Source organism: Mixophyes fleayi, chromosome 2 (assembly GCF_038048845.1).
Source record: "Mixophyes fleayi isolate aMixFle1 chromosome 2, aMixFle1.hap1, whole genome shotgun sequence".
Lineage (NCBI taxonomy): Eukaryota > Metazoa > Chordata > Amphibia > Anura > Limnodynastidae > Mixophyes > Mixophyes fleayi.
In genome coordinates, this window is record NC_134403.1 from 195,616,702 (window position 1) to 195,632,013 (window position 15,312).

A 15,312-nucleotide genomic window follows, 5' to 3' on the forward strand; every position below is an offset into this window, starting at 1 on the left:
TAGGTGTGTTAATGTACATTTACAGTGGGAACATGCTTACTTATTTGTCTGAGAGGCGCTTAAGTGAAGATTTATTCAAAGATAAATATTCTGACAGTTTTGTGATAATTTTCCCACTAGTGGGCACTATTGGAGAATGAAGCTTACTGAATACTGAGGTTTATGATATTACCTTGTGATCAATTTGGTAATTCATACTCATTAATAAATGTAGATATGCAGACACAAAGTTCCTATGTGCACAATAAAGTATGCCCATCTTTTATAGAAAAATAAAGCAAATTAATACTTCATAAATATGGTATTATGTTTATGAGGCAACACATTTTGTTGTCAATTCATTACACATATCAACATATATAACAAACATCATATACAGCAATGTATACAATATAAATACAAACAGCCATATTTTCTTACAACCACATACATAAATTATTAAATCTCAGTGTTTGGCAATTAGCAGGTAGCAGTCACATGGTGTACAACCTGCCGAGACATTAAACTTCGGGTCGCGAATAAAATCAGTCTTAACTTCACTTCTCTGTTCCCCACAAGTTTTGCGATGAAGTCCTTATATATACAAAAACCATTTTGAATATTTATAATTAAATACATTTACCCTATGTTAGTGGAAATTTCAGTAGGATTGCAGCGTTCATTGTGTGCAAAGCACAGATAGCACCAAGAAGACGGTAAACATCCCCAGTAGGAAGGCATGGTTTTTAAGTGCACAGTGTGGAAGTCTTTCAAGGGCTGGTACCAACCACCTTTTGGGGTAAACTGAATGTCTCTACAGCAACTGTGTGTGAACACAAGTTGTTCTGCCTTCGTCATACATTGCTTGCAAGCTCTATAGAATCGGAATCAGAGTCCCGGTCATGATCTCTGCAGAAGAAGAAAGAGATTGAATGAGTGACTACAGAAACACACTTGCACAAATTCAGCCAGATAGAAACATGGGCTACATATATACGTACAAATACCAAATTGACTTAACCTGTGAATATATTTTCCTAACTACTTTTTCTTGATCTCTAATCAATTTTTTCACATATCGTGGTTTGATGCTACATTCTCTCGAAGACCAATAATTCCCTGTTGTACTCTCTAAGATCTGTTGTGTTGCTCGCTGTACTGTTGATACCAGTTAGTCACAATTATCATTTCTTTCTGCAAGACTGATCATCCTTTATGGCGTTCTCAAGATTGTGCAAGATCGCTTACTTTGTATTGCTGTTCCTTTATCCACGTTTACTTTAGCCCAAAACCTTGCATCCTGTTTTACATTCTCTGGGCCTGAGTTATTAAGGAGAGGAAAGCATAAAAAAGGAGCAACTTTGCACCTGGGCAAAACCATGTTGCATTGGAGGGGGAGGTAAATTTGAAATGTGGGGACAGATTTATAGTTGGGATAGGGCATGTCCTAGACCAACTTTAAATTTCAGTGTAAAAAATACTTGTGTGCTAGACGAAAAAACAGCCAGTATTTAACTCATGCAAGATAATAAACTAATTTGCACCCATTGATTGTAACATGGTTTGTCCCAGAGAACATTTACTCCTTTTTTTGCCTTACTTTCGTTCATGAATCAGTCCCTCTGAATCAAAGAACTTCAATGAGCAAATGGTCGAAGCGAGAGAGAAATATGAAATGGGGATCTCTTTATAGGACACTTTTAAATCAATCTTCTTTCCTAACCAGTGATTTCCTCTATGGCTGTTCCCCAATTGCAACTGCTTTCTTGTCTTCAAAAGATATAACCATCTTTAGAGTGCAAGCGTGAGCACCGCACCATTCAGTATAAACATATTAATACATCACAAATCAATGTATGCTCTCTCACCTGAGCAGCTGAAGAGCTTTCTTGTTTTCTTTTCTCTTCTCTTCATCTATTGGATACAGTTTGAACAGAAACAGTCCCACAAGTATCAATAAAATGGGAGCAGCACACACCAACAACTTCAGGGTCACATCCACCTCTTTTGGCTGAATGCAGCCACCGGTCCGATAGCCTGCAAAACTGGTGTTAAGATTGCGATGAGTGAACAGGCCTCGGATTACATATGCAGAATCTCTACGTAACAGAAAAGCTCCAAAATCAACCCATGTACACCGCAAGCATCATTACTGTCCATCTTTTCTTCTACTGTGACTGTCCTTCATTATCCCTGTTAATGGTGTCCCTTTCCAGGACTCATCATACTTACTGCAGACTGAGTGTGGAAATTCCCAATGACACTCCTGACGCAAATTTGGTGAAGAAAACATAAAAGGAGAAGAAAATGGCCTCATGTCCAGGAGAATCTGGGTTCTTCAAAAGAAAGTCATCAATGACATCTGGAAGCATGGACCTGATGGTAAGTTAAAGACAGAAGATTATCTTGTTGTATTTAAATAAAAGTAACTAGGGCCTAAAAGAAACAGGAAAAATAAGGAATTTGACAAAACATACGATCAATCCATCTGCAACACCCTTTGTGAAAGGAGCCCACTACATCTGCTCAGAAAGTTTCCATGTTCCTCGATCCAATTTCAAAATGTGGTATTTGTTCTTGCTTTTTATGTGCTGTATTTATGTTATTATAACGTTATACTTTAATGTCTATTATAGCACTCCTGTCTCCATTATGCTGTTTAATTATTTCCTATTAAGTTGTTCTTTTTATATATATTTCTAGCCCATACCATTTTAGTAGCACTAATTTACAATAAGAAATAGGACGTCTTAGTAGTGAATTATAAAGTGGCAATGTGAACTCCCTCTTACGGCTACAAATATTACTTTGTGTATAACAAAGTATTCTACTGGATGATCAAATTCCATTGCTTCCCTGATGTTACACTTTATGTTATATGTCAACCCTTAACTTACTTCATTAACTGTGCATTACCATTATGGATACTACATTTGGATTTTTTTATTTTAATGCAAAAGTGTATATTTTCTTTATGAATTAGACTTGTCCCTACTGAGGGATTATCCATGTTACAAATCTTTGAGTCATCTACAAGAAGAAATACCTTCCCTTGCAGACCCTCCAGGAATACCAGTAATGAACGTGTTAAAAAATAAAAATAAAAAAAAGGACCTAGCACTGAACTGAGGTATTTTAATGGTTACCTCGTCTGCCATCATCATCAACATTTATTTATATAGCGCCAGCAGATTCCGTAGCGCTTTACAATTGGGAACAAACAGTTATACAACAATACATACACAGACAGAGAGGTAAGAGGGCCCCCTGCTAGCAAGCTTACCATCTATGGGACAATGGTTTGATACACAAGGGTAAGTGCTACATCATATTGAATATTTTTCCAGCTAGAATGCAAATGTTACAAAGTATTTAGTGGGCTGTATGTTCAGTCACACAACTATGTTCGTCAGAGGGTTGTAGTCTTGTGTTAGCTGTGTAAAGGGTGGTAATAGTGTAACCTAGGGAGATTAAGAGGGTGGTAGAGGAATATTATAAGCTTGTCTGAAGAGGTGGGTTTTCAGAGAACCCTTGAAAGTTTGAAGAATAGAGGAAAGTCTTGTGGTGCGAGGGAGTGAATTCCATAAAGTGGGTGCAGCCCGAAAAAAGTCTTGTAACCGAGTGGGATTTATGGTCATGTTGCCATTGACTAGAGTCTGCCTTCTGTCCTTTGCCAAAACATAATTTACGCTACATCAGTTGCTTAATTAATATGTTCCAAAATACAATATGAAGTCACTTGCTAAATCCGAGGTAAGCTAGATCCACCTTGAATTATTACTTAAGTTACTCAGTCAAAAAAAAAAAGTTCCAGCAGTATATCCACACTGGCTTGGATTTACTGCCGTCGATCATATCAAACAAATCTTGTGGATTTATTTTGTCTGGATAACTAAATACGGAAATATACATAGATAAGATAAAGCCTTAGCTTTCCTGAAGTTTGTAAGATATCAGACATGTGGAATATGGAGGAGTCTGGGAAAGGGCTACAAGGACATGATATGAAAAATAAAAAAATGTTAATTAGAAGACAGAAATGAACAGTACTCACCAGGGCAGAAGAAAAGCTGCAGCAACACTGAGACCAGCAGCTATTGCAACAATGTAGGTAACTATGAGATTAACTTGCACCACACCAGCAACAACCAGGAATGGGACAACCGACTGTAAGAGACACAGGAATCATAATTATAGGATGAAAAAGAACTTCACATTTACATGGCTACAGATGAAATAAGCATCCAGTTACATACACATTGCTTTATATATTTGTCAGAAATGTACAACATAGAATAGGGCCAGGCAAATCCCATTACTTTACAAGAATTATAAGCTAGATAGGTTTCTCTTTCCTATAATCCTTTAAATAACCACTAGAAGGCAGCATACGCTCAGCCTAGTCAAGATGCTTGATATCATACACTCCTCTGTGCCAAGTATAGGGTCACTCCTTCCATGCGTCTAGATTACATTACCTCTACTTTTACTCACCGATATCCCAAAATAGACTGCAGTTTTCTTCCCAAAGCGGGTCAGGAACCACTGCCAGAACGGAACGGTTAGAGTAGCAGAGAGCTGTGGGAGAGAAAGAGCTAACTAAATTTTTTTTCTTAAGTCTCTTGTTCTTTATAATATAAAAATGGGGGATGGGAAGTTGGCAAAGAGTGAAAAGGAGAAGATTTATGTTCAACACAGTGTCAGGGAACCCAGGCTTGTCCCATCTGCATGGGGGGAAGTGGCACGGGCATAAATATTATGTTCACCAGTTTACAATAGCTTTCTGTCTTGATGTTAATGGAACAAAGGAAGCTTTGTGTACTAAACTTTGAACGTGAAATAACTGGAGCAATTGACAATATGCAGTTACAACCCTGGACAGCATTAATAGCTACTAATGAAATTCACTGTGCTTATGGATTAGTGCATTTCCCAAGTAATATGTAGCAGTGCAATTATGTGCCCAGATGGGAACTTATGAAGCTGGCAGCTTGACCTGGTGAGAAGGAATGCCCTGACACAGTTACATAATGTGTCCCGCAATCAGCAAATGTCATACTCACCATTATAACCAACAGGATATTCTGAAAATCCTTGCGCAAATGCAGTGTATATTTCAAAAATAGGGCAAAGTTTCCTTCTAAAAGCTGGAATACAAAAATAACATGGGAAAGGTTAATCACAACAGTAATATAATTGCTTGTATCACTTGCAAGTCAAAGTAATGTTTATTGTAGGAGTATATTTAATAACATGGTACTAAGAGCAATGATGTTATGTAAACCATAACAACAAATGACACCAGCTTCTGAGCAGTCTAATATAGTCAGCCTAATAAAAGGGGATATTCGATTGGTTAATTTATTGCAGGACACTATATAAAATGCCTTGCTGTACCCATGTTGATCTATCACTATAGTGTATAGTGCAACAATGTATATATTTTCCACTTTAATGTAGAACTTTGAAATTTCAACAGTGAAGAGCAAAAATATTTAGGTACTTTTCACAAGAGTAAGGCAAATTTAAATATCACTAATCAATACTGCCGTCCCCATAGATCTTGTCGTCAGTGGCTAACGCTATCTGACGATGATGTTATGCAGGACTTGCTTAGGATTAAAGACCCACTTGAGAGGAGTGTCCACCCTCCACTTGGACGTTTTCAAGCTGCACATGCACAGGGTTTTAACTGAGCCGGCACAGTTAAGAGATATGGTGGCTACATGGAATAGTGATTAAAATAAGCGTGTGTAATCTTTCTATATGTTTTATTAAAATTGTTGGTCTTTTTTCTTTTCATTATAAAACATATTCAAAAGGAGAGACAACAGTTAGGGAAGCTGGGGTGAAGAAAAATTGGTATTGGATGGAATGGGAAATGAGGCAGCAACGGATCTATAAGTGATCTACACTTACAAAGGCAGGGTGGACAAGATAAGAAAGTCTTTTGCTGCTGTAAAGCCAGCAGCGGGCTTGTATGTGTTCACCGGAACAAGCAGTTATTGGGGGTGCTGTCCTGGCTGGACAAAAATGAGAAATTGGGCTGAAAAATAATTTCTTATTGCTGCGATAATCATGATAAATAGGCCCCTAAGTGTCACTAGACCAAACTCTCTCATGCAGACACATTTTATACTACGCCTCCATTGGCAAGAACTAAATCTAGGATTGCTTCCTTGTTGGTAACCTTAAATAATGGCTTGCAAACAAGCATTCTAGAAAATCACTACTCATTGTTGATTTAGCAACTGCCAAATTCAAGACCACATTAGGCATAAAAAAATCTACCATAAACATCCCCTCAACTTTCACAGACATCTCAGTGATTTCCTCAATTAGTAATTATCCAATTATTCATCAAAACCTCCCTCTCTCTGTTACCAGTTTCTAGTTATCAAAATACTCTCAAACCTGTCTGCAGTGCCCTGTTTTACCATTGCTTTTCTTCATTTCTTTACATATAAAGCAACAACCTCTCACTTTTTCCTACTGTCTTTTCTAAGCAAGGTATAACGGCAAATAACCATGTCAAAGGCATGGTTATCATTGTAGGACTAGATTCTTCTGCCTGTGTCTATAAATGTTACATTTATATAACTACTAAACTTACCATGAAGGCCAGAGATGTGAAGAGGAAGCCAGTGATTAGTTTAATGTATGGCCCATGACTCATTACAAGTTTCAGACCCTGCCAGAAAGATATAGGCTGGTCAGACAGGAGCTCACCAGAATCTGCAGCAAAAAGAAAAATAAGTTGGAATTACAGATTGAATCAGAGATAGCTTTAGGACTAAATAAAATGGAAATTAAGCTTGGGATCTGGATTACTCACCTCTCTTTTCTCGCACACCTAGTGAAAGTATGATGGCACAGGTCACATATATCGAACAGATGACCCCTGCAGCAATCATGTAGGCTTGTCTCTGTGGAGATATAAATATGGAGGGTGAATGTTGAGGACCTGGTACAACAATGAAAACTGAACAGATCAGTCACATTAGGGATGGACAGATTTGTGTATACTTCACATGTTCCATGAGGTGCAAACGAGTTAGACATATGAATTTTGTTTCATATTGAGGGGAGAGACACCACCAGTCTTTACATATCAGTTCACAAGAACTTAGCCACTTAGCACAGTGGCTAAGTGGTTAGCACTTCTGCCTTACAGCACTGGGGTCATGAGTTCAATTCCTGACCATGACCTTATCTGTGAGGAGTTTGTATGTTCTCCCAGTGTTTGTGTGGGTTTCCTCCGGGTGCTCCTCTCACACTCCAAAAAAAACCCAAAACATACTGGTAGGTTAATTGGCTGCTATCAAGTTAACCCTAGTCTGTGTTAGGAAATTTAGACTGTAAGCCTAAATGGGGCAGAGGCGGATGCGAGTTCTCTGTACAGCGCTGCTGAATATGTGGCGCTATATAAATAAATAGTGATGATGATGATTAATACTGTATGTTTTTTTTTGGGGGGGGGGGGGGGGGGGGCTTAGCCAAAGGCACCATAATTAAGCTGGGATAGAAATTGCAGTTTGTCAATTTTCAAAGTTTACATTGCTCTGGGTTTGAGCCCCAAACAACAAACCTGTCCACATGAAGTCTTACCTTCTGTTTTGGGGATTAGTTCAGGTGAGGGGTTGTATGTTTACAGCTGTATAGTGTTTGCATTTTGTTTAATAAACTACAATTCCCATATATTTTGAAACATGTAAATAGTTACATACAACAACATAAATAAGGGTATTCAGTATCTGCATAGTAATAGCAGGCCACAAAATGCAGGGAATCAAACAGATGTATTTTTAGTAGGGAGGTCAAAATATTTGTTACCCCTCCTTCCCCCTACACAAGTGAAAAAAAAAGTCTAGCTCCAGCCACAACCACAGCTCTATTGACAGTCAAATGCCAGAGGCATCACAGAACACAATGTGTATTTTGTTTCTGGTTAGCGGGATGGGTCCCTGTGTTGTTCATTAATTAGTTTAGCATTTTTAAGAGGAAGTCTAATAGAAGTGAACTGAACACTGATGGGAAGCAGGAGACAAGTGTGGGCCGTACAGTGATCAGACTTACAGTGTTAGCGAGGGACTCAAAGTCAGACAGACCATTAAAATCTTCCAGTGATACAGAGGAATTCTCAGGCTGGTTCTGGAGGGATTTTGGCACACAGGGTGTATCCACATTACCCACAATCTGTCCCTGGATTGCTGTGCCAAGGACTGTACCCAATACCTCCACAGTCATACCTAATAGGAAAGTAGAGAGAATCAATTAGAGAGAGATGAGATTGATCACTTCTTATGCGAGGATGAGTAACACATAACAGAGACAGGCAAAGAGACAATTGTTGAGTGAATTCTATGTAATCAAGGGCTGTAAAAAGAAGCAAGATAGAATGAATGAAGATGTGGGTGTGACAACTGAAAGAAGGTGACATTATTAGGTTTCATAGAGGTAGAATATAATGTAAGAACTTTCCAGTATCTGAGTTACAAATATATGCCAGTATAGTGTAGAGAGGATACGTACGATAACCAGTGGCAGAGTCCCGGTCACTTTGCTCTTTGCTGATGAACATTGTAAGAGCTGAATAAGGAACATGGAAACACTGTAAAACAGAAATAATCAGGTGTGAGAGGAAAATATGTCATCTCCCTGTACCTAATAATATAAAGCTCCCAAAATGAAACACTGCTCACCGTCACCAGGGTCTGGAAAAGGCAGTAGAAGGTTAGGTACCACAGGACCTGACAACTAGAGAATCCAGGCACAAACCAAATGAAGAAGTAAGCGATCAAAGCAAAGGGAGTGGAAATTATTATCCTGTTTGAAAACAACAGAGTATGAGAAAAATTAGTGATGCAAAGTAAAATAAAGGAAGAATGGATAGTGACATATATTACATGCTCAATTATGTTTCATGTACTTAGATTGCACATTTCTGAAATTGCAAATATCTAAATAGTACAGTAGACTGTAGGAGCCCATGTGTGCCTGTACAGGGCACATTATCACTCAATGAGGGACATTTATAACATCTGTTATGCACAGTTGTTCCAAATGCAGTGCAATGAATTAAAATTGTGCAAGATACATTTCTAAGATGTTATATAAGTTCAGCTAATTAAATGTGTAAAATAAACCATCCTGTGTATGTTTAATGCCTGTCTGGATGTTATTTCAGGTCATATTTGCTTATTTTCTGCCTTTAAAATATTTACATTGCACTGAGATTTATTTACATTTTAATGCTGTCCCTTTAATGTAAGAATCAGAATGAAGGTACAATGGACAAAATCATTGCATCTGCAATTCTAAATATGCCATAATGAGCATATCTTGTTTTGTTGGTTTTTTTTTTACACTTTTACCTAACAAATCTGTTTATTTTTAATAAATGTTCCAAACCAAATTCACCCTGCCAAGAAATAAGTATACTGTGCTCATTTAAAGAGCGCAAAATAGGGGAGGCACAGTGCAACTTCCTCTTTGGCTGTGATGTGCTACACTGTATTATGGAATGTTGGGGCATTGCTGCACCTCTTTGGGAGTGTGGAGAAGCGCTAGGTCGTCCATAGGCGCCCGGCTCACCGCTGCCCTGCAACACACACTACACAGGCAGGCTTGTGTCCCAGATATCCAGAAATTTATTTTTTTCACCAGCCCCCAGCTAGGGAAGACTGATCTTATACTGTAAATGGGATGCATTTAGCACATTTTTAATTGCACTTCTTGAGAAGGGAGTTTCTAGGAGCCCTTTGTCAAATGTAAAACAACATTTTCAAAAAACAAGAAGTGTTACACGTAATGAGGTCAAACTGAGCAGTATTTCTGAAGAAAAACGGAAAAGATTTACTTGATAACATGGGAGGTTCAATTGGTAGGAGGTTAGGCTTTTGATGTGGCATTTACATTTTTGCACAGCAAGTCTCTAGATTTTTCCCCCTCGCTGCACACCTAGTGACTTCCAGTTGGAGAATGAAGAATAAGTATATATCTTGATGTTCACACCACTATGCAAAAAATAGTCAGTACAAAAATGTCCACGTCGCTAGTGGGTCAGGTCAACCAGACAGCAAAATCTTACATATTATAACCACTTATTTATTATATAGTGATGGCATAATATAGACTATACTATGTTTATTCTGCATTTATGTCTATCTGCAACAGTACATGTAATCAACTAAACTGCTGTGTGTCTGCTAACGGCTACTATATCCTGTGCCCTGTAGTAACTCCAATCTCAGCTGTCAGTGAATGGCTAAACACTCCCTGGAGTGTTTAGCATTGGGTAAGCCGAGTCCTGCCTATACACACCCAGCCTTCTAATTGGATGAAATAGGTGGTGTGTTGTGCTTCAGAAATGATCCCGCCTTCTCTCCCTCTTACTCATTCAGCAACCATGCCTGTATCTGATCAGGCGAGAGCCACGTCAGACACATAGCTGCCTGTGTGTTCTGTTTGAGGCATTGCACAACCCTTGAGCACCACGTCTGTGATATAATTAACCCTCTGTGTACAAAATGATTGTAATGAAGGCACGTAATGCTCTCACATTTCACACGTCTGCATGTTATCACTTGATAAAACAGAAAATGTATATTCTCTGGAAAGTACTCTCAAAACATATTTTGGCCTGCAATTTCCTACATCACATGGCAAATAAAGACATGACAGTGAGCACTTCTAACTTCATGTGTGTTGATAATTACATGGTTTACAGTAGGTACAATGTTATTAGGTATATTAGCATTGCTATTCCACAACTCTGTCAACACACAGGCACATGTATGCGAGAAGTTAAACTGTAAATGAATATGAATGAAATCATATAGTGGCTGTGTAAATATAGTGTATACAGACATCGTCAAATGGTTTATGTTTGTAGATAACAGCACCAAAACACACAGGAGACTGATAGCAAACAGCCCAGCTTGTGAGACATACTACACTGTCTAATCTCTCTCGAAGTCCCTCTGAATGACTGCTGGGCTGGTAGATCATAACCTCTTTGGTACATGGCATACACTTCATTATTCAATTGTGATTCTCACAGCTAAATTATTCTATTTCATATTGTTTGGTCTTCACATATACGGTACCTCAAGATCTCTAACTCAAATCCTGTACCCCACTGCCGTCCTGCCTCTCCCACACACACTGTACCCCACTGCCGTCCTGCCTCTCCCACACACACTCTACCCCACTGCCGTCCTGCCTCTCCCACACACACTGTACCCCATTGCCCTCCTGCCTCTCCCACACGCACTGTACCCCACTGCCTTCCTGCCTCTCCCACACACACTGTACCCCACTGCCATCCTGCCTCTCCCACACGCACTGTACCCCACTGCCTTCCTGCCTCTCCCACACGCACTGTACCCCACTGCCATCCTGCCTCTCCCACACACACTGTACCCCACTGCCCTCCTGCCTCTCCCATATACAGTGTACCCCACTGCCTTCCTGCCTCTCCCATATACAGTGTACCCCACTACCGTCCTGCCTCTCCCATATACAGTGTACCCACTGCCGTCCTGCCTCTCCCATATACAGTGTACCCCACTGCCGTCCTGCCTCTCCCATATACAGTGTACCCCACTGCCTTCCTGCCTCTCCCAAATACAATGTACCCCACTGCCGTCCTGCCTCTCCCATATACAGTGTACCCCACTGCCGTCCTGCCTCTCCCATATACACTGTACCCCACTGCCATCCTGCCTCTCCCACACACACTATACCCCACTGCTGCCCTGCCTCTCCCACACACACTGTACCCCACTGCCATCCTGCCTTTCCCACACACACTGTACCCCACTGCTGCCCTGCCTCTCCCACACACACTGTACCCCACTGCCATCCTGCCTCTCCCACACACACTGTACCCCACTGCCATCCTGTCTCTCCCACACGCACTGTACCCCACTGCTGCCCTGCCTCTCCCACACGCACTGTACCCCACTGCTGCCCTGCCTCTCCCACACACACTGTACCCCACTGCTGCCCTGCCTCTCCCACACACACTGTACCCCACTGCCATCCTGCCTCTCCCACACACACTGTACCCCACTGCTGCCCTGCCTCTCCCACACACACTGTACCCCACTGCCGTCTTGCCTTTCCCATAAATGTACAACGTCATGTTTGGTGCAGAGATTCTGCCTGCATCTTATTCTTCTCACAACATCATTCACTTCCCGGGTTATTATGAGATGATCTGTTATACTATTTTAATGGCTCATTGTGAACCTCTATTTCCACCGAATCCTCATTTAATTTCATACACAAACTTTTTAATGTATTTTTCTTACCATGGCATCAGTCGGCCAAACCTTGTCCAGGAGCTTTTACTGACAAAGAACCCAACCAGTGGGTCTGTAATTGCGTCCCAAACTCTTCCTGTAAAAAGGATAATAGAGGCATGGAAAGCACTCATCTGCAATAAAAGGAGAAGGCATTTAGAGGAGAATGAGGTGTCAACATAGTAAGGAATAGAAGAAAACATGCATGTAACACTAATTAAAATCAAATGAAAAATAAGATGAATGCTAATTGCAGCAACTTAGTTTAGTTTATTATACCTTGGAATAAGGAAATGTATATTGTTTGCATAGCTTACTGAATGCATAGCACTTTCTTTATACTGCATGACAGGTAGGAGAGATAGTTACCTGTACCACATCTAGAAGATAGATCTGGAGGAAGAATCCCAGTGCACAGCCAGTGATCTGATACGGAGCACCTCCAATAGCATAACATATTTTACTACATATAGAGAGCTTGTGCTTCCTGCGATGGCTCTGTAAGAAAGAACACATTTTTGTGTAATCGATGACTTGTGCATGCTGTATATTTTAATGAGCAGTGTAATACAGTGCAAACAAAAGGAGCGGAACATGTAGCTTACAAGAATAGGAATGTTAATACCCTCCTCTCCAACTGTGCAAAGGAAAAAGACATGTGCCAAGAGCAGATTACTGTACGGACAGAAATAATCAGATGTCCCTGAATGGGAAACCATATACAGAGTATGTATGTATATATATATATATATATATATATATATATATATATATATATATATATTAAATTATGCTTATTTATTGCACATAGACTATTAAAGTTAGCTGGGTGGTCATCAATGAGCTTGAGAGACAAATTGGATATATGCATGGGAAAAGCAGGTCTTTATATGTAGATTATCTGGTGGTCACTGCATTCTTCAGTATGACGCTATTGCCTCAAAAAGGAAAAGGTCATCCAAACCCTCTGCCTACTAGAAATAGCATTTTTTTTAGTAATAAATAAATATACATTTCAACTCTAATGTATGCAGGCCAACGCAAACATATCAGAAGTAATATAGTGTATTAGTAAGCATGCATGCCTGTATTGTATGAAAGAATAAGAGGAAGCTATACTATGTGTGGTGAAAACTTACATTACTGTTGAACCATATATTAATGTATATAATGTAATTTTTTTCTCACTTTTAGTGACTTTTTTGCCCCTATGTAAAATTATTATATATTTCCCCTTAAACGCATAGTAGAATATCTACACAGATTTTACCTCATAATCAGCAAATGCTGAGAAGAAGGAATGCATTGACCATATCACATTAAATAGAATTATGAAGTTTGGGCTTGTCTGCACTAGTTAACCTAATTGGGAGGGATCATATATGGGTGTATTATGACAGCAAAGCCTCACCTTCATGGTTTGAAAAGTAAATATGACATAGGTAAGCCAATTATTCTTTATTTTATTACTTATATCCCCCACATATCAAAAAACACATACCATGGGATATGCTGAATGTATAGTGTTTAAGGTCCAAAGACTCAAGGTCAGAAGATGAAAGAAACCTCTGAAAGCCTGAAGGTTAAAGTATTGAGAAGTAGATAGTTTCCCAGAGCTAATATAGAATTCAATGCGTTGTATATATGGTATGTCTGATCTAGAGGGGGAATTCAGGGACCATGTACAAAAATAAAAGAAAGCATGGTGTTGACTCAGATAAAATATTTGCATTATTACCACAGCTCATTCAACTAACTGGCTTTGAAAGATACAGTGTCCATATCCTGAAACAGACCACTTTTATGCTTCTTTGGATAAATCCTGAATGAAGTTGCTATAGAAACACTCTGGGAATTCTGCCAGACTGCACACTGATACGTTTTGTATAATACAGTATTATTGTCCTGCTACGAATGGTATGCTTAGGAATGTTGTCCCACCAGTGATTTTAAAGTTGCCAGTCTCAGTATGAATAGCTGGAAATCTTTTATAAAGCATTAAGTCCCCGATTCTGGAAAGAAGTGATGTGAAAGTACATGCTGAGGTCAATATTAGGGAATCAGACAGTGTGCCCAACCCCTTATACATTGCACAAGCACCACCCATTACAGTGCACCGAAACAGTATATGAATTAAATACAATATGCTCCTTTCTAGACTGATTGCGTATATATCAGGCGCATCCTGTCGCGAGCGCAATATAAATGTCATATAGGAAACGACCACATGCCTGGAAAGAACACAGTGTCCGTGACACAATCGGAAAGAACTTGACCTAATCACACGGAAGAAGAGGGCGGACTACATAGTAAAAGTGTTTCACCAGTCAGATGGATCACAGTAAAAATATAGTAAATCCTTACTATAGCGGAAGGAAGCTCCCACGCTGGAGAGTCACAAGTAGTTCACGTGTCATTATGTAGATACAAATATCTATTCATATATATATATATATATAAAAAAAAATAAAAATCTGACCTGTATCTTTGGCTGATCGTGTTCCAATAAACCGGTGGACGAAACGTTCTCGCACTGCTTCTCCATCCCTGGGAGGATGGTATTTACAGAAGATACTTAATCACCGGTACAGTAGGCAGCCCGGCATACACTGCAAGTAGTATCTGCGGACCCTGGTGCCGGCAGCGTCCCCGCTCTCCTCTGCTGACTGTTTCTGGCAGGTGAATGAATGCAGCCAGCCGGGAGATACGCCCACCCAATAGAGAAGGCAATTCTGGTGTCTCACGATGTGAAACTTCCTTCCAACCCACTTCGTGATACCACACCCCCTACTACAATATCTGCTTCTCCCCCTATGGTATTCATGTGATAATAAGCATGGTGTACAACGCCATGAACAATCATAATCAAAGAGAAATGAGATTACATAGATACTGTGCTTCTTGTTCAGTACATTTATACATATTAATTTTCCACAGTGTAAACTATGAGGTTAGTGTTAATCTGGTCTGTCTTTTAGATTGCTTAAGTGTTAGTGTTGCTCACAAAACAAACGCATGATGTTGA

The 15,312-nt window shown here is 39.6% G+C and overlaps 1 protein-coding gene across 1 annotated transcript; it reads right to left on the reverse strand.

Moving 5' to 3' along the window:
* Nucleotides 1-297: 297 nt before the first annotated feature.
* Nucleotides 298-15,016, reverse strand: MFSD2A (MFSD2 lysolipid transporter A, lysophospholipid). The gene is made up of 14 exons (XM_075195269.1): nt 14,767-15,016; nt 12,657-12,785; nt 12,297-12,421; nt 8,682-8,805; nt 8,512-8,590; nt 8,056-8,228; nt 6,815-6,905; nt 6,593-6,714; nt 5,043-5,126; nt 4,474-4,557; nt 4,034-4,146; nt 2,212-2,355; nt 1,848-2,024; nt 298-888 (listed from the first exon to the last, which is right to left on the reverse strand). The coding sequence occupies exons 1-14, from the start codon at nt 14,830-14,832 to the stop codon at nt 834-836; spliced, it is 1,566 nt and encodes a 521-aa protein (XP_075051370.1). The 5' UTR covers nt 14,833-15,016; the 3' UTR covers nt 298-833.
* Between the last annotated feature and the right edge of the window lie 296 nt (nt 15,017-15,312).

Bases quoted from the DNA above. Each gene is read 5' to 3' on its own strand.
- MFSD2A (XM_075195269.1), bottom strand. From the start codon at position 14,832: ATGGAGAAGCAGTGCGAGAACGTTTCGTCCACCGGTTTATTGGAACAC. The intron at 12,422-12,656 runs GTAACTATCTCT...CTTTTATTGCAG, and splicing joins ATCTTCTAGATGTGGTACAG to ATGAGTGCTTTCCATGCCTC. The intron at 8,806-12,296 runs GTAAGAAAAATA...GTTTTCAAACAG, and splicing joins TTTGGCCGACTGATGCCATG to GATAATAATTTCCACTCCCT.